A 20132-nucleotide genomic window follows, 5' to 3' on the forward strand; every position below is an offset into this window, starting at 1 on the left:
AAAAGTACTTCGCTTCTGCTGTTGCCTTTGGCAATAGCGACAAGCGGCACTCCGGCGAGTGTTGGAAACGTTCCACATAACGGCGGTTAATCCACGCAACGGGCCTTGTAAGGCAGGCCAGTATTGTTACGCCCATTATCATATTGGAGATGCGTGGCTGACGCTCAGAAAATACGGTGGCTTGTCAGAGGCCATCTGGTAAGTTAAATGGCTGAGACAGGATTTGTAATTAAGGCAGCATCGCAGCTCATACTCTGGTAGCGTCCACACCATGCCCTTAAAGTGCATGGCTTGCCCCAAAGCATCCAGGGAAGTGTTGCTTACACCCTCACAGAACTTACATTCCAAGCACCCTTAACAAACTACAGTTCCCAACATGTGTGCCAACTTGAATATAAAATATAGGGGGGGATTTAAGCCCCACCCACATGATCAATCATGTGATGCAGCACACACACACTATTTGAATGGCAATGGCAATCAACTTTGGGGGGAGAGGTCCAGTTCCCTCAAATATTTTATTGCAGGGGCCGAAGGGACCCTGGCTCCTAAGACTTGGAACCTCATTTAACTGGGCGGCTTCCAACAAAATATCAAAATACAGAAATCCATCAGACATTAAAAGCTTCCCTGAACACGGCTGCCGTAAGATGCCTTCTAAAGGTCTGGTAGTTGTTGTTATCTTTGACCTCTAGTGGGAGGGCATTCCACAGGGTGGGTGCCACTACCGAAAAGGCCCTCTGCCTGGTTCCCTATTCTAGGCCAATATGTGGTCTTTCTTGGAGGAAGCTGATCTTGCTATTGTTACATAGGCCAGGCATAGGCAAACTCGGCCCTCCAGATGTTTTGTCCTACAACTCCTATGATCCCTAGCTAGCAGGACCAGTGGTCAGGGATGATGGGAATTGTAGTCCAAAACATCTGGAGGGCCGAGTTTGCCTATGCCTGACACGGGCCCATGCCATGGGTGTAGCCAAGGGGGTGCAGGCAGGGCAGCCGCCCCCATCAAATAAATAAAGATAACTAACTGACCAATTGCGTCGCAGATAGCTTGGTTCTGCCCCCCCCCCAAAGTCCTGCCCTCCCAACATAAATCCTGGCCACACCCATGGCCTATGCCAGAGTACTATGATACATTTTACATGGGGCTGCCTGTTATAGTGTGATTTTAGGCTTTATAATTATGTTATAAGATACTATCATTTTAAAAAATATGTTTTGAGCCTCTATGGGAGGGCTAATCCTTGAAAGATGGCTTATGTAGATCAGCATCAATAAAACAAAGGTGTTCACAAACTGTCGATGGCACAAAACGTGGTAGAAAGACCATGGTCATTTGACCTTCTTATACCTTGTACTTGATTAGCTGCACTGGTTTCCATTTTATTTGGGGGTCCAATTCATGGTGCTGGTTCTTGGTTTAAATGGTTTAGGATCTGATACCAGGAGGGCTGTCTCCTGTCACATGAACTGACTGAAGAAAGATAGTGAATGGCTAACTGCATTGTCTTGACTCCAGTGGAAATATTCTTAATTATGTCTTCGGAACAAGACCATTTGTTTTCCGCATAGTACCCAGAAGAAGCATCTTTTGTCTTAGACAAAAGTTGCCATATTTGTTCTAACTGGACTTTAGTGAACTTTAGTGAACAACTGCCATTAGCTTACAGTTAAGAGTTTATGATGTCGTTCTCAGGTTACTAGGCAGGCTTCCTATAAAAAGGAATTTAAGAGGACTGTGGCTGATTCCTCCATATTCAGCCTCCTTTGCAATGACTTTAGGGCTGCTGGAGTTAAAGTTCATTCGAGACTGAGAAAGCTACTCCAACAGCTTTGAGAAACTACTCTTGATGTAACACCAGTCTAGAGTATGACTTCTGACACACGTTGCTTAATTTTAGTGTTATACAATTTATTTTGTGACAGCCTATATTTTCTTCTTACAGTACTGTAGTTAGATTTCTAAATATACACCCTGCCTTGTATAACTTGCAACGCTAGTACCCACAAGCTTCTTGACTGTTAAAGGTGAAAGTTTCTAGTAAGTGCTGAAGTGTTACATATATATGTATATATATGTATGTAAGTTTGGAAGAACTGGTACAGTAGAGGACTAGATTCCTTCTGGTATAAGTTACTCCTGAATTCAGGATCCTACTGGCCTTGAGACAAAGTGAATAACTAGGCAATTGGTTCTAGATTCAGGTAGGTAGCCGTGTTGGTCTGACGCAGTCAAAATAAATAAATAATTGTCCAGTAGCACCTTAGAGACCAACTAAGTTGGTTCTGGGTAAAAGCTTTCGTATGCATGCACACAAAAGCTTATACCCGGAACAAACTAAGTTGGTCTCTAAGGTGCTACTGGACAATTTTTTTATTTTATTTTTTAGGCTTTGCCACTGTGGAAGACTCCCCTTTCCACTTTTGATCCTGTTTAAACTACTGTAATAGTGTTGGAGGCCTTAAGTAAAGGAAGGACCGAGCTCCTTAGGGCAGCTGTGGTGCATCACAGTGAATTATGTAGATTTGTGCTAGCACAGCTGAAGCTTATAGGATGGTTATGAAAATCAGCTTTTGTTTCCAGCCAGAACCTAGTAGTCTGACCAGGATGAACGCTCACATAACAATCCTTGCAGGACCCAATATCAAATGACAATGGAGAGCAGGCAGCAAGTAGAGGGTAAGTCTGGGCATTGCAGGGAACTGGGAGAGCCCCCAGAAGAAGAAAAACCAATCCAGGTATTGTTTTGACAGTGGTTGGAATGGAACCTCATTTAACTCCTGAATGATGAAGCAGAGCTCTTAAGTGTCTGCTCTCTATCCCACCCCTCACCTGTAAGCTAAGCAGAGCCCTGGCTTGAAACTATGCACTGGAGGGTTGCTGGGTGACTACCGGCTGTGTATTTTCTCAGGCAGAACTGGGGGGGGGCACTTGGCAGATAGTGAATTAGTGGAGGTACACCACTAATTAGTGGAGGTACACCAGTAAGTGAATTAGTAGAGGTACACCAGAATTTTTTGCTTTGGGAGAACTCTGGCCTTAGGTGCAGAGTGAGACATCTTTCCCTAAGATGGTACCTTTTTAAAGTTTGCTTATTGTTAATTCATTTTATTTTTATTGCTTTTATTACAATATTTTCATAGTTTTTTGTGTCAGCATTGTGAGTACAGTATAGGTTGTTTGTTTGCTTTTATTGGCAGTACGAGAGGTTGGAGAGCCCAGAGCATGGTTAGTTGCACTTAGTTGATTGCGGTGAGGGTTTTTTTGTGTGGGACGGGCCCAGTGTGTGTGTTTGTTGGGTCAGATTAGCCATATCAAATTGTATGCTGTTGGGGTGGGGGTTATGTTGTTGTTTTGTGGGGCTGTATATGTAATAAAGGGGAGCCATACTAGGGTGAGGGCATCTTTGTTTGTCCCTGTGTTCGTTTCAATTTGTTGCTTAGCTTTTCTAGTAGGGCTGTTTCCCTTGCAGTTTGGTACCAGTGATATTATTTCATTTTATAATGTAGAATGGTACCGATTATTTACCCCTGGATAGGGCTGAAGGATAATGCAGTGTTTCGGGAGACACTTGCTATCACAGATCTCTACAGACCCACTCCTCCTCACAGAAGTGGTCTGTAGTATCAAAGGATGGCAATATAACACTTGTCTTTATATCCACTTACATACAATAAGCACATTTCTAATCATGCTACAGCAGCTGCTGCTAAATGTTACTGTGATAGTGGGATCTGCCTCATGCTGTTACACCAAGGAAATGCAAAGTTTCCCCATTTAAGAACAATGCCACATTTTGTGATTTACACCCGTGTTGTCTTCATTGAACCCCGCCTTGATCATCTTATTTGCAAATGTAACAGCTTCCAGTATTGGGCCCTACCAATTAAGATCAGCTGTTTTTTTTTAATTAAAAAAATGGAAATGATTCCATCTCTTTCAATTGTTACTGGAACTATGAAAGAGATACGTATTCAGAATAGAGGTGTACTAGTTCAGTCTATTGGCATTTTTTGTTTTTATGATACAGTGGAAAGGAGATGATGATACATTACTAAAAGAGGCTTTTTGCATCCTAAAAGATAACAAATGGGAGAACAGTAAATGCAAAGTGGAGGTAGGAACAGATACCTGGTAGTAAACTGAAAAATAAGTGAAGAAGAAGATTCAACTCTCAAAAAGCAGTGCTTTTAGTAAAGAAGTATTTCCGAGGCAGCATAGATTGTGCTCAGCTTTTTGGAAGCTGTCAGAAAGTCATTAGCTTGATTTGCCAGAGGGGCCTTTTACAAAATTCCATGGTTCAGACCTTAATGGTAGAATAACTCCAGCAATGATCCCCATGTGATGCTGCTTTTATTGTTGTAAATTAGTCATGATCGGCAAAGCCAAAATGTGCAAGTAATAATTTTGAAAATGTTCATGGAATCTGTTTCAATACACTTTACAAATTCCTGAGCTGTTATGTCATAGATCCCCATCTGGAATTTGATGCTGCATGATGTTGTTTCTTTTTTTAAAAAATACAAATATTGTTGAAGACTAGTATGTCGTGTATGATTATAATGAAATAGGCTGCACAAGGCTTGCATCCTTCAGGTTCAGAAGCACCCACCCACACACCACCACCTGCGCAGATCAAATAAGTCAGGGGGAGGTGCTAGTTCCCCCCACCCTTTCCCTGTAGTATGCTTGGCATTGTTTTGCACTCCCCATTTCCCTGTGTAGCTGGATGTCCATGAGCACTTTTTTTACTAGCTCCGATTCCTTGTGATGAAGGTGTAGTGGACAGTTATGATGTTTTATATACAAATATGAAAGTTGAGCACAAGGGAGCAGATAAGCACTCGGACAGATGGGGCTCGTTTGTAAATCATCTGTTGCAACATGCTTCCTCTAGAAAGCTATTTTGCTGCACTGTGCACCCTTCTGCAAATTAATTGAAACAAAACATGTTTTCTATCTTACTCGTAATCTTGTACTCAAACACGAAAAGTCAGTTGATCATTATGGTGTTGGAGGCCTGCAGCCAATAGAAGGAATGACGCGCTCGCCACAATATATTGAGGTTCTACAAAAGAGTTATTCCAGAGCTGAAAAGGAGGTATCCTGGCGGTACTGGGATATTGCAGCAGGACCTAGCCCTCTGTCACACATAGAAAGTGGTGAAGAAATTCATGACATAGCAGCAAATACAGGTACTTGATTGGCCAGGGAATTCCCCGGATGTAAATCCCATTGAGAATTTGTGGGCTAGATGCAAAAGTTGCCTCTGTGGTAGACTGTACGACCATGGAGCAGCTCATTCAGGTGCTGATTCAAGTGTGGTACAGGGATCCGAAAATCAACAGTGACTGTTGGAAACATGCCAAACCGTGTTCAAATGCTGCTTAAAAATAGCGGAGGCCATATCCATTACTAATGTGCGTATATGTGAGTTTTGTACATCTATATGTGAGTTTTGTACAATAAACTACGGTACATTGTTTGTTTCAATTAATTTGCAGAAGGGTGTATATGCTTTACTGCTGTCTAGATTGGGATGATGATACCTAGGGGACTTCCTCCTCCACATCAACCAACCTGCGCATGCATATATTTTTTTAGTGCACTCCTAGATGTGCCAGTGCCATTTAAGATGAGGCAACTGTCACTGGAGAGAAGGCCTGTTCAGTTGTGCCATCCTACTGACAGAAGACGTTTTTAGCTTTCCCATTGCATAATAGTGCTACTTCTCTTAAAGGAGCCATTATTCTGAATAAAACATATTCAGGCTGTTAGCACCTTGGGAAGAAGTCATTTGTCAGTGGTGCAGCCCTGTTTGCACCACACTCTCACTAGAGAGGCTTGTCTGACACTTTCACCTCTTTATTTGCCATACTTTCACTATTTTGTGTTCTTATGCTACTTTGATTATTCTGCTTTCATCTTATCATTGGATTTCAATTCCAGGATATTCTGGGAATGTTCTCCCTGCCTTGTGTTCGGTAGTGCTAGATCAAAGGGCTCAATTTACTTCCTCGTCCTCTTTTGAAGAGACTAGTCTCACATGTAAAGGTGGGGGGGGGGAGACCTGCCTGGTTTTTTATTTATAGTTCTATTGCTGGTGGTTAGGTGCACCATCTCAGGGATGTTTCTCTCTTACACATGCCCATACACAGTCAAAGTTTAGGATTTTATTTTCCTTTCAAGCTCTAGAGTCTAGACCAGAGTTTCACAAAGTTGGTCTCTCCAGCTGTTTTTGGACTACAGTTCCCATCATCCCTGACCACTGGTCCTGCTAGCGAAGAATGATGGGGGTTGTTCTGCTGCTATAGTACTGCGTTTAAGATTTCAGATTAAAACTGCAGAGTGGAAGGAAAGGAGGACCTTTTTTTCTGCCACCCCACTTCCAGCTGCCTCGGCATGGATGCTGAAGTCTCCCAGAACCAGCAGTCTGGGAGTCCTCAACACCGCCTCTCAGGCCGGCTCTTTCAGCTAAGGCAGGCAGATTGCTGGACAGCGAGGTGGGTGGTAAACCAGCAGAATCCCTAATCTGTCCCAATTGCCCAGTTTAATAGAACTCATTCCCAAATAAATTCTCAGGGCTGAAGCTTCAATGCCCAAACTCTCTTCTTGTTGGTTGGTTTTAAAATAGGGAAAGCTCATTTCAATTGGGGTTTGGGCACGGATACTGTTTGGTTTCTCTGTATGATGACCTCTGTCAAGGGAGACACAAGGGGAACATGTCCCTACTAATTCTTCTCAACTTCTCAGTGGTTTTGATACCATCGACCATGGTATCCTTCTGGAGCGACTGTCTGAACTAGGGGTGGGTTGCACCACTGTCTGTCTGTCCTTCCTTCCTTTGACTTGTTAGGTGTTGACAAACACCAGCAGTACCCACTGTGGCTTTGAGTCCTCACAAATAATTCTTCTCAACAACAATGAAGTAGCAAGCCTATGACATTTACATTTTTATTATTTGAGATGATTGCTTGTTACAGTATAATCAGGGCTGTTTCACATCTCTGTAGGCAGTTATCTTTTATTGTAAACACAGTGTCTAGCGTAGTTAGCTTACAGAACAATAACTTCAACCTGTCCCTTTGTATGGGAACAGGCTTATTTTCAAACAATGTTATCCTGTTGAGGTGTTCAGACCTCTTGCATTAAAAGAGTGGTTACAGTTTTTGGCAATCTGACTCATTGATTTCTGGAATATGGGACATGTAAAAGAGACACACAGAATTACATAGCTGAAACCCAAGAGGCAGAAGCAATACTTTGGTATAATTTTTTGATTATGCAAGAGTATCCAAAAAGGATAAACACATTGAGTTAACATTCCAGCATTCCCCTTCCTTAACATTATGAAGTTACAAACAAAATACAGTAACATAATGCCGTGTGTATCAACCATTTTATCTAACCTCTGCAGGAGCAAGATTATCTTCCAAAACACCACACTAAAGTTAAAACATCACATCAATTATTAGCTTTACTCTCAAAAAACCAAAAACCAAATCCTTAGACATATTAGCCATATGGACAGAAAAAGAAAAAAAGAAAAAAAGAGTAAAGACTACATTGAATAAAAAGTTTTGTCTGCACATGATTCACAAGAAAATAAGTGAGTTGTGTAAATAAAAAGTTCTCCAGGGGCTGATGCAAGAGGAGGTCCCTGTTACCTGTTGTAACAAGGAACTGGCCTTGGGAAGGTGTGCTTTCTTTTGCAGGCTGTTTCTCCTTCACCACAACCAGTTTGTCAGCACCAACATTAACTGTGGCTAACCAGGATTCCCATTTTTGCCATGGTCTGAAAGATGTTTGAAGAGGGATTCAAATCCTGGGATATGGGGAACCCTGTTTAACATTAACCATGGTGAACATTGGTGATCCAAACCATGTAAATGCAATTAAGGGGGAGGGAGACTGTGCACAATTCTAAGCCTGACTCCCAGTGTATCAACCATTCTTAACGGAACCAGTGCTGTGTCTGCATTGTCCCATATGGTTGTGCAATGGGGTTGCAGAAATCAAGAGAGTTTTGAGCCGAAAGGACAAAAACCCTCTGGGCATGTCTGCTAACCAGGTTCCTTGGCTTTAGCTCATTTCAAAACATTTTGAGGCATCAGTAAAATGGATGTAAAGAAAAAAGTTGTGTCAGGTGGGTACTCTGTAGGTCAAGTCTATCAAAGTATATCTGGTATCAAAAACTTTCCATTGTGCTAAAGTTAAGAATAGTTTAACCCTGATTTTTCAACAAAAACCTCCTTTCCCATTAAGATGGAACAATATATTTCTATAGGGTTCCAAGACTTGAAAAGTTGAATCTCAGCACTGACTAGAATCATTCAATGTCTTGGTCCCCAAACCCCATTAACTCAGGATTTGTTACTGCCAACAACATGGTAACTACAGCAAACTCAGGAATTATTATTTTTTTAAAAGAGAAGATTGTTCCCATCTTATAATTTGTGCTTCATGCTTGGATCAGTTTGCTTTTTCTTAGCAATGACCATAGAGATAGCAGTTTATATAGTGAAATAACAGTGTTCCTCCCCTGCCCCCACCCCCTTCATATCCATTCCAGAACTGGGTCTTTGCCCTGAACATTGTTAAGTAGGAAGGTCCTACTGCGTAAAACACAGCTACCAAAATGGTCTGCTTGGAGAATGGCAGAAACCAATGGAGGAATTGAAACTATCATGTGACCCAGTTTGATACAACTTTAAAAGGGGGGTAGGGAGTCAATTGTAGTATTCATCACACGAGAGAGAAGACACTTTAGGTACTACCCAAAAGTAAGGGGAACGTTTCCCATTCTAGATGTTCCTGTAGCTTCAACCAGTTGTTACTATGCAAAGAATGAGCCAAAGGGAAGGCCGTTCTTTGGACATTTGCTCCCCTCCTGAGTCCATTACCTTTTTTTTTTTAACCAAGAAACTGTTAACTATCAAACTTGTCCATAAATTTTGCCGCTGAGGGTGAAACCATCCAGTTAGCATATACACTATCATTTGCATATCTTGAAAACACAGACTTAGGGCCATCGCATCTTGTGAGTGGAACGGGGCTCTCCTCAGGCCAGTTCGGGTATGACATGCCTAAAAATGAAAACAGATAATTTTTTCTGCACTGAAGAACCAAAACTTCATGTGCAGACAGTAAGGCCCTTGGCAAAACTCCCTTAAACAATTGCAATCCAAATTACAAAATATCCCCACCACCACACAAAAAAGAAAGAAAGAAAACAAACAAACAAAACAGATAACTGTTTGAAAGGCACTGAAGCACAGGTTGCAGTGAAGGCCAAAACAATGAAAAATAAAGTGCTCTCCTGATATATATCCCAGTACAAGCTCCTGATAGGTCTTTGGTTCTCACATTGTTGTATCTTCATGGGAATACAGCAGATTGGTTATTGCAATGGAGTATTCCTGTGGTAAATAAAGTGCTCAAAGCAGTAGTAAGCCTACATAGTCTTCAATTCTGACAAGTTTAAATACCTAGCATGCATGTTTCACTCCTAAAACATTCATCCCATTGAAGTCAATAGGATGTATGTACATAAGCATATATTTTTAAATAGGCCCTGGAACAGCTTCCATGGGGCCAGTGAATGTCTCAAATTTGATTCTCGCTCTTCTTCCTGAATCACTGTTTCTGTTTAGTTTGTGGGGGAGGCGGGGAGGGCAGGACTACTCCTTGCAAGTATGCCTTGAAGTCTAAGACACAAATAAATCTCTAATTCAAGTATTTCTTTTGGAACCTGAATATAACAACTATGGTCTACTCTAGACTATTCAAGGGGCATTCAAATAACTCATTGACTTCAGAAAGGTTAGCCTGGTACATAAGCCATCTTAAAAACATGCCCATTAATTTAAGAGTCTAACTATGAATTGAAGAAGGGGGGCTCCAAAATTAGGCTCCAAATCAGTACTTCGGTGCTGACAAATAAATAAAAAAGGGCAAAAGGGGAAAGCCACATGGCTTGAATTAAAGCAATTTGAAAGCATTAAATGGCATGTAGAGCATTTAATTACAAGACAAAAAATGTAGGAGTTTTGGCAAGAACCATCTTTACTGTCCATCTCACCACCACAATATTAAAGCACATTCCTTTTAAGACACTTGCGACAACATTCAAAACATGGCTTAGATGTTGACATTTTCATGAGAAACCAAAAGCATGTGAAAACAGAAGAGGTTGCTTTCATGTGGTCCTCACCAATTCAGCTTCCAATGAAACACACAGCTGTACTTGCTCTACTGACTTCCCTGCATTGTAAGCTGACTCTTTCAGACTTCCCTTCTCTGCCCCCACCCTAAATTCCACTACTTAGTAAGCAGCCACGGCTGACTGGGAACTTAAAATATACGGGCAACATTTGAAATTCAGGAATCCATCAGAATAAAAACAAGAACCATTATGCAATGGACTCTTAACAGTGAACTGTGAGGGGAAGGGGGGGAATAAAAATCTTCAAGTAGTAATAATAATAATAAGTTACCTAAAGTTAGAGATGCCATATTAAATGATGCACTTGAAGTGCTCTCAATTCCATGGATACAGAAAAGTAAAGTTTTAATTGAATATTTGCTAGCATTTTTTTTAAACTTCCCCTGAGAGTACTTCCCTGATCTAGGAATTAGTTTTTCTTTATTATACAATATATATTTAGTAAAGTTGCACGTTTTCACATCCTTTTTCTTTAAAAAATAAATTAAACACAGCTGCAGAACCGGCTAAAGTAAGAACCTAATGCAGAGTTTTGACAGTGACAAATGAAAGGAAAAGAAAGACTTGCCAAGCAAAGTTTGACTGATTTCATTCAGACAAATAACGCTCTAAAGGATATTACAGAGAGTGTGAGGACAGTGCAGAAGAAAATCACTTTGGGTGTGTGTGTTGCTAGAATCTAGTAAATGCATGTGAAATTCTACCATAGAGTTTGTTTTCAATCCATGTGGAAGGGAGGGTTCGAGGGAGGGGAGCATTATTACAATCCACGAGGGGTGTCTCCTCTTCTGAGAGTCCATCATCATATAGCAAGGAGTCGGATGGGGTGGAAGCTGCAAGGTCTAAGTAGTCCTAAACAGATTTTTAAAAAGAGAGAAGGGATTAGTGTTGGTTGAGAGTGCAGCTCTTTGGCTATCATTTCTATCCACATTTCTCACCATTTAAACTGAACATTAAAGGCTCAGTATGGATGAGATCATCACCAACCTGCTTTCTGCAAGAATGGTATCCTTGGCAACACATTTGTTTGGAGTAACACTAGACATGCTTCTTTAGACATATGCTCAATTACGGCTCCCCATGAGCGCTGTACTTTGCCAGCAAGTTAACATAGTGAGTCTGGCAGGCAGACTTGGAAAATGTTGTGCTTCTTCCAGGATAGCAGAAGCGTTGAGAGTATGATTATCAGCATGGCACAGAAGCTCCTCTGAGCAATCAGGAACCATTTCAGAAGCACTGGACTTATTTGATGAATCTGGTACGTTGGGAAGGGACTGCTGGAATCAGGAAGATTCCAGCCCCCTAGGAAAGGGTAACACCCCCCTTTTCTGTGAAACTTCAGAAACAGACACAGCTGGACATAAGATGCTAGGTGAGGTGGTGTAAGTGATACAGTAAAGTTCTAATAGTAATTATTTAGAATAGGACCACAAAAGAAGATTGTTGCCTTAATTACATGCTTATAAGCTTCCAGGAGGAATCCGGTTAGCCACTGTTGAAATCAGACTTTTGGTCTGCTCCATCAGATGACTTCATGAGACAAGGTCTACCTGACTACCATATTTGGGGAGAGGAATACTTTATCATCATCATCATCATCACCTTATTTATAAAAATTTGTATACTACCTTTCATCTGAGGATCACAGGGCAGTATACAATATAAAAATCACAAAATATATAACATTCTAACAAACAAAAACAATACCCCACCCACCCCAGTTTCAAAGCTATAGTTTGTTGAATCAGCCAAAGGCCTGGGAGAAGAGGAATGTTTTTTCCCTGGCACCTAACAATATGTAACAAAGGAGCCAGGAAGCATCCCTGGGGAGAGCATTCTACAAATGGGGAGACACGCCCCCCCCCCCCGGCAGAAAAGACCCATTCTCATGTTGCCACCCTCTGGACCTCTTGTGGAGGCATGCAAAGAAGGACCTCTGGTAATTGCAGGGTCTGGGTCGGTTCATATGGGGAGAGGCGGCCTTTGAAGTATTGAGCTCCTGAGCAGTTTAAGGCTTTATAGGTCAAAATCAACACTTTGCATTGGCAGCCAGTGAGAAGTGGTTTTCCCAGTGCCCCCTGCAAGCGGGCAGGGACCACTCCCTCTTGCAAGAAGGCATTAATCACCTCCCTGGCCCAGTCAGCTGTCCCCTCCCTGCTAGCAAGGGTCCACAGCACAAGTAGTTTTCCTGATCGATCCAAGCCCCTTGTCTACTTTTTCCCTTTCATTGAAAAAATCACAAACATTACTTTTGTGTTGATTACTCTGGAATGGACTTCCTTGAATTGTGAAGCTTTGCTTTTTGAATCATTTGGATTTCTTAAAATCCCATTATTCCTTATGAATATCTGGAATGTGCATTGTTAGGTCCAACTCCCTACTCATGGCATAGTATTGCCCTTCCTGGAAAACTGTGTCTTTGAGTAGTGGGTGTGTATTTACAACTATAAACTGTTCTGAGAGACAGAGTCATCTTTCCCCCATGAACACATTAACTACACTTATCAAGTATGCAAATAGCTATTTGTTGCTGCAGAGCGTGATGAACCAGATGTCCTGATAGTTAAGGTTTGGTCAGCCTGACATTCTAGTTTCTTTATCTTAAAAAGCTTGAAACTCCAGTTTGGAAAGTCAGCAGGGTCTATTTTATGGGTACCTCTTGTCCATCATACGCAGCAGCTTGCCAGACCTTTTCCTTTGGCCATGTATTTTCCCATGAAATGCTAGTACTTATTACCACAAGCTTACCTGAGCAATTTTTCTCAAGCCCAGCATCTTACCATCGTGCAGAGTTTTGATTAGTTTACTCGCCAAGGAGTGGGGAGATACTTACACTTTGCCAGTCCTGTAGGGTTTGGATTTGGGGAGGGGAAGGTTCATTTAGCGAATATTTGGACAAAGCACATATGGACTAGATGAAGCTACTCCAAGCTGGCAAGAGGGGTGTGTCTTCCTAAACCTGTTTTTCAATGCCATTTTGGAAATGACTTTAAAAGGACTCTTAGAAATCAAGTAACCAAGCCTGGCTGTGCTTGGCCTTTTATACTACCCTTTTAAGAAGAAAGTTTGTGTTTTATCCAGACTTTTGTTTTAAAATGTTTTTTCACAGAACAGTATTTTTGATTAATTTTGTGAGCCACTTTGGGGATTCCAGGAAAAACAAAACAAAACACAAACATAACAAAACTTACTTTTTGTCTGTTGCACTAACTTACCTCTGGATTTTGACATTTTGCATCTATCTACACTTAAATGATCTGTTGTAAAATGATCTGTTACTCTCTACTTAATGAGAAATAGGTATTTTTGTTTTACATGAATGAATGACAGCCCAATTCCCTCAGCTAAGTGAAGCTAGGGCTGCAGCCTGATAGGAAAAGCCTTAAAGGAAAACTTTTGGGCAATGATCAGCAAAAACTAACATATATTTCATAAAGGTATAATATCTAATCTGATGGGAGCAGTCATTGAGGTGGGTATAATTCTGCACAGATTTCTTACATGCAAATGCAGTTTTCTACCTCTCCCCTTCAACTAGAAGGAAATGAGGTGGGCAGGAATCTGCTCCTCTTCTTCCTTGGTCAAATTCCAAGCTTCTAATGGGGCTTCTGTGGCTTGAAAAACTTTTCTCCAGCAGCTGCTGCTGCTCACAGTTAGCTCTGTTTGTCAAGGAGTACCACTCAGCCAAAGCCCACCCACATCTACTTCTGATTGGGGGGTGAAGGAAGAGATCACAAGGCCTTATAAAGAACTGGAGCTGGCTGTGAGCAGCAGCTGCCAGAAGAAACAGTTTGAAAGGCACCAAAGCTTCCTGGGGGAAGGGTACCTTAACGCAGCCCATAAACTTCCAACACTTTGTTCAAATGAGGGGTACATCACTTAAAAAAGCAAGTGACTTGAAACCTGAATGCTGGTATGAGCCAGTTACTTCTTTACAGGAGTCTGATCTTCAGCTACTCATTTATTTATTTATTTAGCTTTTACAACTAGACCATAGTTGTCAAGTTTTCCCTTTTCTTGTGAGGAAGCCTATTCAGCATAAGGGAATTTCCCCTAAAAAAAAAGGGGGGGGAGAACTTGACAGCTATGCACCAGACAAAGAAAATTGTTGTAGCATTTTGCTTCCATGATAAGCGACTTGGGTCTGTCTCACAAATTATGTGCAAATAACCTGGGCTTGCCGCATAAATGGCCCATAGCTGCCAAGTTATCCCTTTTTTTAAGGGATTTTCCCTTATGCTGAATAGGCTTCCTCACGAGAAAAGGGAAAACTTGGCAGCTATGAAATGGCCATTTAAGAGGGGAACCCAGGTAATCTTGTCTCTGGTGAATGCAGCATGTGTTCTCAAAACACCTGTTTGTTGCAATCATATGTTGCTGCAAACAGGTAAGTTAGTGGTGTCTTGGGTCAAAGGAACATAAAAGTTTAACACCGAGTGAATATAAAGTGCCTTTTCGCACATTAAGGTTTGCTGGTGTATATAAGAAATGTAATCAGCCACGAGAAAAAGCTTTTTGTGATATGCAATTGCATCCCTTCCTCTGAACCATCAACCTCCTCTCATTAGGTAGGCCTTCCCAATTTCAAATATCCCCCATTTGGACTCTTATTTCATCTCATTCTTTTCAAAGATGAATGGTGAAAAATGGACAATGTCTTACCAATTACCGGTATGTAAATCCTTGCACTGGAAAATCTTTCCAACTTTCCATCATGCACAGTGATAAAGCCTGAAAGGCACTTACCCTACTCTTTACCATCATTTTCTCTAATTCTTTGCTGATCTCAGCAAATGTCGACCTCTTATCTGGTTCTTGTTTCCAGCAGCGAAGCATCAGATTGTACCTTCAGGAAGACACATAAAGAGAGTGTTATGTTGATTAATACAAATACTTTGTTGAGATGCTTCACATGCACAAATGGACCCAAACATTTAGCAGTGGTAACAGTGCCAGAGTAATCAAAGTGTCTACACCAAGGAAGGGAAACCTCCACCCCATGGGCTGAATGCAACCTGTGGGGTCTTCCCTCCGTATCTGACCTCAATCCAGGAGTTAGGTTGGGTTTTTTTTAAGTTACCACTGGTGAAAATGGAAGTGTTTTGAAAAAATTTAACCGCCCTTCAGGGGGACGGTATTTTTATGGAGACTGCAACAATGGAGAGAAATATTAACTCTTCACTCCTTACTGACTGTGCTCTCCATTAAGATCATACCCTCGCTAAGCAATTAAGCTTGAAAAACCCTCCATTACCCAACTGCTGTATGTGTGTAGACGTGTGTGGGAGGAAGAATTTCAGGTAAGTTTCCACTACTGTGACATTGCCCACCCCTCAGAAGGTTAGCCACACAAGGGAATGTGACTCTCTAGGTCAAAAAATAAATAAATCATCCTCCTCTACACAAAACCCTTGGCCAACTTGTATAAACAAGTTGCTTCTACTCAAATCATGTAGTGACCAACAAGGAAGTGGCAAGCAGGCAGAAGCAGGGTGCTATTGGGACATCTAATTTATACAGACTGCAGAATTCAATTTTATCATTGTGCGATCTTCATTGTTTTTTGTTTTTAAAAAGTGAAGAATCCACGCAAAGCTGGCTACTGCCTTTCCCCAGTACTGAGGGGGAAACAGGAACTGCACGGAGAGATGGCTGTCTGGAACAGCCAGGAAGATAACAAGCAAGCCATTTATAGTTAAATTGCTTTTGGATCCAATGTTATTGGTAGTGGCATAATAATAATAATAATAATAATAATAATAATAATAATAATAATAATATCCTTTGTAAGCTGCCTTCCTTTCAGCCTGCAAGTTAAAGCAGGTTTGTCTGAGCCAAAAACTAAGCCATTGTGTAAGCGAATGAAGAAACAAACTTACTCGCAGTCATTGGTGTCCTTTAAATGCTCTATAGTGGCGCGGGTGCTGCCTTTTCCACAAGCAGCTCCTATGTAGCTGGTGTACCATTTGAATGACTCAGCCATGTCTTAACCATAGAATCACACCCTTGTATAATTGGAAAAATGATGGTTGCATATGAACAGCCTATCCTGCCATGGGTGTGTTGATCTGAGGCAAGAGTTTTTGGGTATTCTCAAATTCTGTTATTAATTGTCTGATGGGTATATTATCCTGCCTCCCCCAAATGCATCAGTGAATACATTTTTCACCTAGCTTGAGCTCATATTTTTGGTCTATTTATATGTCAGTTTTATGTCTGAGTTCATTGCTTCACATTTCATTATGATGGCAAGGTGTGACACCTCCTCTTTGTTTTTTAAACTCACTCAAGCTACATCTTCAAGACCTTCTCTCTGGAAAAGACCTAAATCAGAGCAGCTGATCATAATATTTTATTGGTATAATCAACTAATGGAATCTCTTTGATTAGCAACGCTGGCAGCTTGATGCTACTTACATTTCTTCACTGCAGTTTTCTGGCTTCTCCATTCTATAGCCTGTTTTTAAGAGGTTAAATAGTCTCTCAGGAGCAATACCTGGATAGGGGTTACCTCCCAGAGTGACTATCTCCCACAGCAGAACTCCAAATGACCACCTGTGAAGAAAAGAAAGGAATATTTACTGGAAGCATTAGGGCAGGCATCCCCAAACTGTGGCCCTCCAGATGTTTTGGACTACAATTCCCATCTTCCCCGACCACTGGTCCTGTTAACTAGGGATCATGGGAGTTGTAGGCCAGAACATCTGGAGGGCCACAGTTTGGGGATGCCTGCATTAGGGTAATAGGCTTACACTGAAGTTTACTGCAGCCTCCATACTGCACATCAGTTTTGCACTGGTGAAACTAAATCTACATATCTGATGAAGCTGATAGTTTTCTAGAATTCGGTTTCACACTGCAAAACCTATGGGGTTGTATACAACTAAGTTTTACTCAGAATATACCCAAGTTACTCATGTGCATTAATTTCAATGGGTCTACTCTACGTATGACTAATGATGGGTACAACCCAATGTTCTGTTGCAACTTCGCTGAACTGCACACTGCAATTGCGCATTTAACTTTAAAAAAGAAAAGCTTCATTTTAGCTCTCAAATGACTCGGCTTAACAATCCTAGTCACAAAACAAATTCCAGAGAAAGGGAAACACGGCTATTCCCCTTATGTCTAATTAAAAGGAGGGGCACCTTGAAGTTGTCCCTCAACAGTCAGCACCTGGGCAGCAAACAGATCAGGCACACAAATCACTTGGCCACAGTATTCCCCACAATGGTGAGAGGTACTGTACAGTGGAACCTCAGTTGTCGAATGTAATCTATTCCGGAACACCGTTCAACTTCCGCAACGTTTGACAACCGAGGCTCAATGGACGGTCCTCAGAATCCATTCGGAAAATACACCTTGGAAGCCGTTCGGCTTCTGAGGTGCGTTCGAAAATGGAAGCATTCGCTTCCGGGTTGTCGGCGTTTGAAAGCTGAAAAGTTTGACTTCCGAAGCATTTGAAAACAGAGGTTCCACTGTATTTCCATTTAAGGTATAGGCATTATTTATAAATTTTAATCTATACATATAGATGTATGTATCTATTAGCATATGCAAAATTTAGGCAAACTTGTAATCTCTTTATTCTTCTTCTTTTGTAAGGTGGAAGTGACTACCCTGTAACCAAAGTGATTAACAGTGCATTTTCCTAATGAGCTGTATGAGATTGAATGTGTTCTAAGTGGCTGGGACTTTTTCCATCACTCTTCAGTTTTGCAGTCACAAGCTGTGTTAAACTCACTAGGATGGGGTTCCTCCTGAAATTTTTGGCAACTGAAACCTTTTTCTCTTGGAGCAGCTATCATTCTGCTTCATAAATTTTAAGAAATTACTTCAGTAAGGAACTGGCTTGCAAAAATGGTTGCATAACTGAACTGCTTGCCTCATTTGGTCATATGATTTTTTTTAACATTCTTTTCTTAACCAGACCATAATTATTAGCATGGAAAGAAACTTTCTGCAACTTCCTTGATGTTTGGTTTAATTGATTAAGTCAGATAACATTTCACAATGTTTTTGAAGTCCATCTGTTCCCTTTATATGCCTTTTATTTGAATCTGTGCCTCTTCCACACAGTTTTATCATTCTCTCTATGACGATGCCAAACAGGGTTTACAGCAATTTGGATTTTATTTCTAAGGTTCTCCCTTGTTTCTGTAAAAACAGTTTGCCACAGAATTAGTTATAGCATTGGAGGGGTCCTTATAGGTCATGTTAGTTAGTTAGTTAGTTAGTTAGTTAGTTAGTTAGTTAGTTAGTTAGTTAACCTATACCTATTCCAAGCTCCTGCTCAATTTATTTATTGCATTTTGTTTTGTTTTTCGTTGAAGATCTGCCACTCCCCATGTCCCTCACCATTTTATGCTGCTGTCACCCAGGATCCCCCAGTTGTCAATCATCGGACATCATAATGGCCTGCCCACCTATATAAAGTTAGCCAGGGGCGGGCGGTAGACATTGACCAAGCAGGACTGATGTGTACCATTGATTCATTCTTGCTATCTTCTGGTTTCAGGTGCACATACAGCTGATCCAACCACATCTCTACCTTCCCCACAACGGACTTCACATGGGACATCAGGTGTAGGGCAAGTAAGTGTGGATTTAGGGAAATGGTCTGGTGGACAAACTTGGAAGGCCTGGCAGGCCAAATTTGGCCCAAAGGCTAAAGGTTCCCCAGCCCTGTGTAACTTGCGCTTTATTACGCTTTATGTTTGCCTTAAACCTATTCTGCTAAATAGCACACTTCAATCAGATAACTGAGGCATAAGAGTTGTATTGACATTATCAGACCAACATAGTCCCCCCCCCCCAGTTTCCAGTTCACATGGAGGAGATGCTGCCCTTCCATGCTTCTGCAGTTGAAGGTTCCACAGAAGGGTCACAAACACATTGATAAATTCAGGTGACTGATTTGCAGGGATGTTTAGCACTAAATGAATGTTGGCCACCTATAGTTCTAAATAACTGATCAGTGCACATCGCCAAAACACCGTTCCTCAGTGGCTTAGCATGAATCATGCTGAGAGACATGGACTTGAATCAACACTTGCACAAAGTAGTGTCACCAGCAGAATACATGTTAAATAGCCAGATTGTATTTGTAAAGCTCCCCTCATTAGCTGGTGGAAAGTCGTCCCCCCCCCCCCCCCGTATGGTTCAAGCTGGCTATTTCCCAGCATTCTGCGGTTACTTCTTCTGGTCACTGGAATATGAGCAAAAAGATTGCTAAGTACAAAAGAATTCTCTATGCCCAGAACCCAGCACAATTCTTCAAACTGCATTCCGAGGGCCCCATCTGTGCACACAAATCCCGACACCTAGCATCCTGGGAATGTGACCTCATACTAAAGAAACCACAATTTCTCAGACGGAGTCTATTTTATTTCACAGATACCGAACATTACTGAGGCAAGGAGAGAGAAAACAGGAATGCCAGCAAAGGGAAAATGGACAAACCGCATGATTTCTGAAGGGTAAATTCACCAGCTTGCATTCAAGAAAGCCTCTGTGCTTCATAACGGCACGAAAGAGAGAAAGTGCCATGGCTCAGGCTTCTTCCACCAAGAGCTATGTATGTCCTCAGATCCTCCACTTTTTGCAAACATTAAAGATAGAGGTTACTGGTTGTGTATGAAATCTGATGAGCTGGAATTCTTTGCAGGGCAAAATAGCACGCTGGGGAGCTGGGTGTCAGAGACAATGCACTACAATGGACTGTAGGTTCAAGGGTGGAACTATCATGCAATCTAAGGATTATGCTGTGGCATCAAGTGATTAAAGGTCCCCCCCCCTTCATCATTACAGTGTTGTGACAAGAGTGACCTGTCCCTCTGCTAGCAGCTCATTTGGTGGGGGAGGGGAAAGAAAACAGGGTGCTGGACAAAGAGAAAATAGGTGGCT

General features: G+C 41.5%; 1 protein-coding gene and 1 long non-coding RNA gene across 3 annotated transcripts in view; one reads left to right on the forward strand and one right to left on the reverse strand.

Annotated features, from left to right (window-relative positions):
• Positions 1-59: 59 nt before the first annotated feature.
• LOC132592176 (uncharacterized) lies at positions 60-19913 on the forward strand. The gene is made up of 3 exons (XR_009557636.1): positions 60-198; positions 18745-18821; positions 19623-19913. It is a non-coding gene; the product is annotated as an uncharacterized LOC132592176 (long non-coding RNA).
• Positions 8106-20132, reverse strand: part of RET (ret proto-oncogene) — an 88054-nt gene continuing 76027 nt past the window's right edge. For both annotated transcript variants that reach the window (XM_035138105.2, XM_035138104.2), the window contains exons 17-20: positions 16644-16781; positions 14973-15072; positions 10931-11078; positions 8106-9087 (exon numbers count right to left, since the gene is read on the reverse strand). In XM_035138105.2, coding sequence (XP_034993996.2) covers positions 8930-9087; positions 10931-11078; positions 14973-15072; positions 16644-16781 — 544 coding nt within the window. In that variant the 3' untranslated portion in view covers positions 8106-8929. The remainder of the gene's footprint in view (positions 9088-10930; positions 11079-14972; positions 15073-16643; positions 16782-20132) is intronic.

The sequence above is a fragment of the Zootoca vivipara genome, chromosome 5 (genome assembly GCF_963506605.1).
Source record: "Zootoca vivipara chromosome 5, rZooViv1.1, whole genome shotgun sequence".
In the NCBI taxonomy this organism is placed as follows: domain Eukaryota; kingdom Metazoa; phylum Chordata; class Lepidosauria; order Squamata; family Lacertidae; genus Zootoca; species Zootoca vivipara.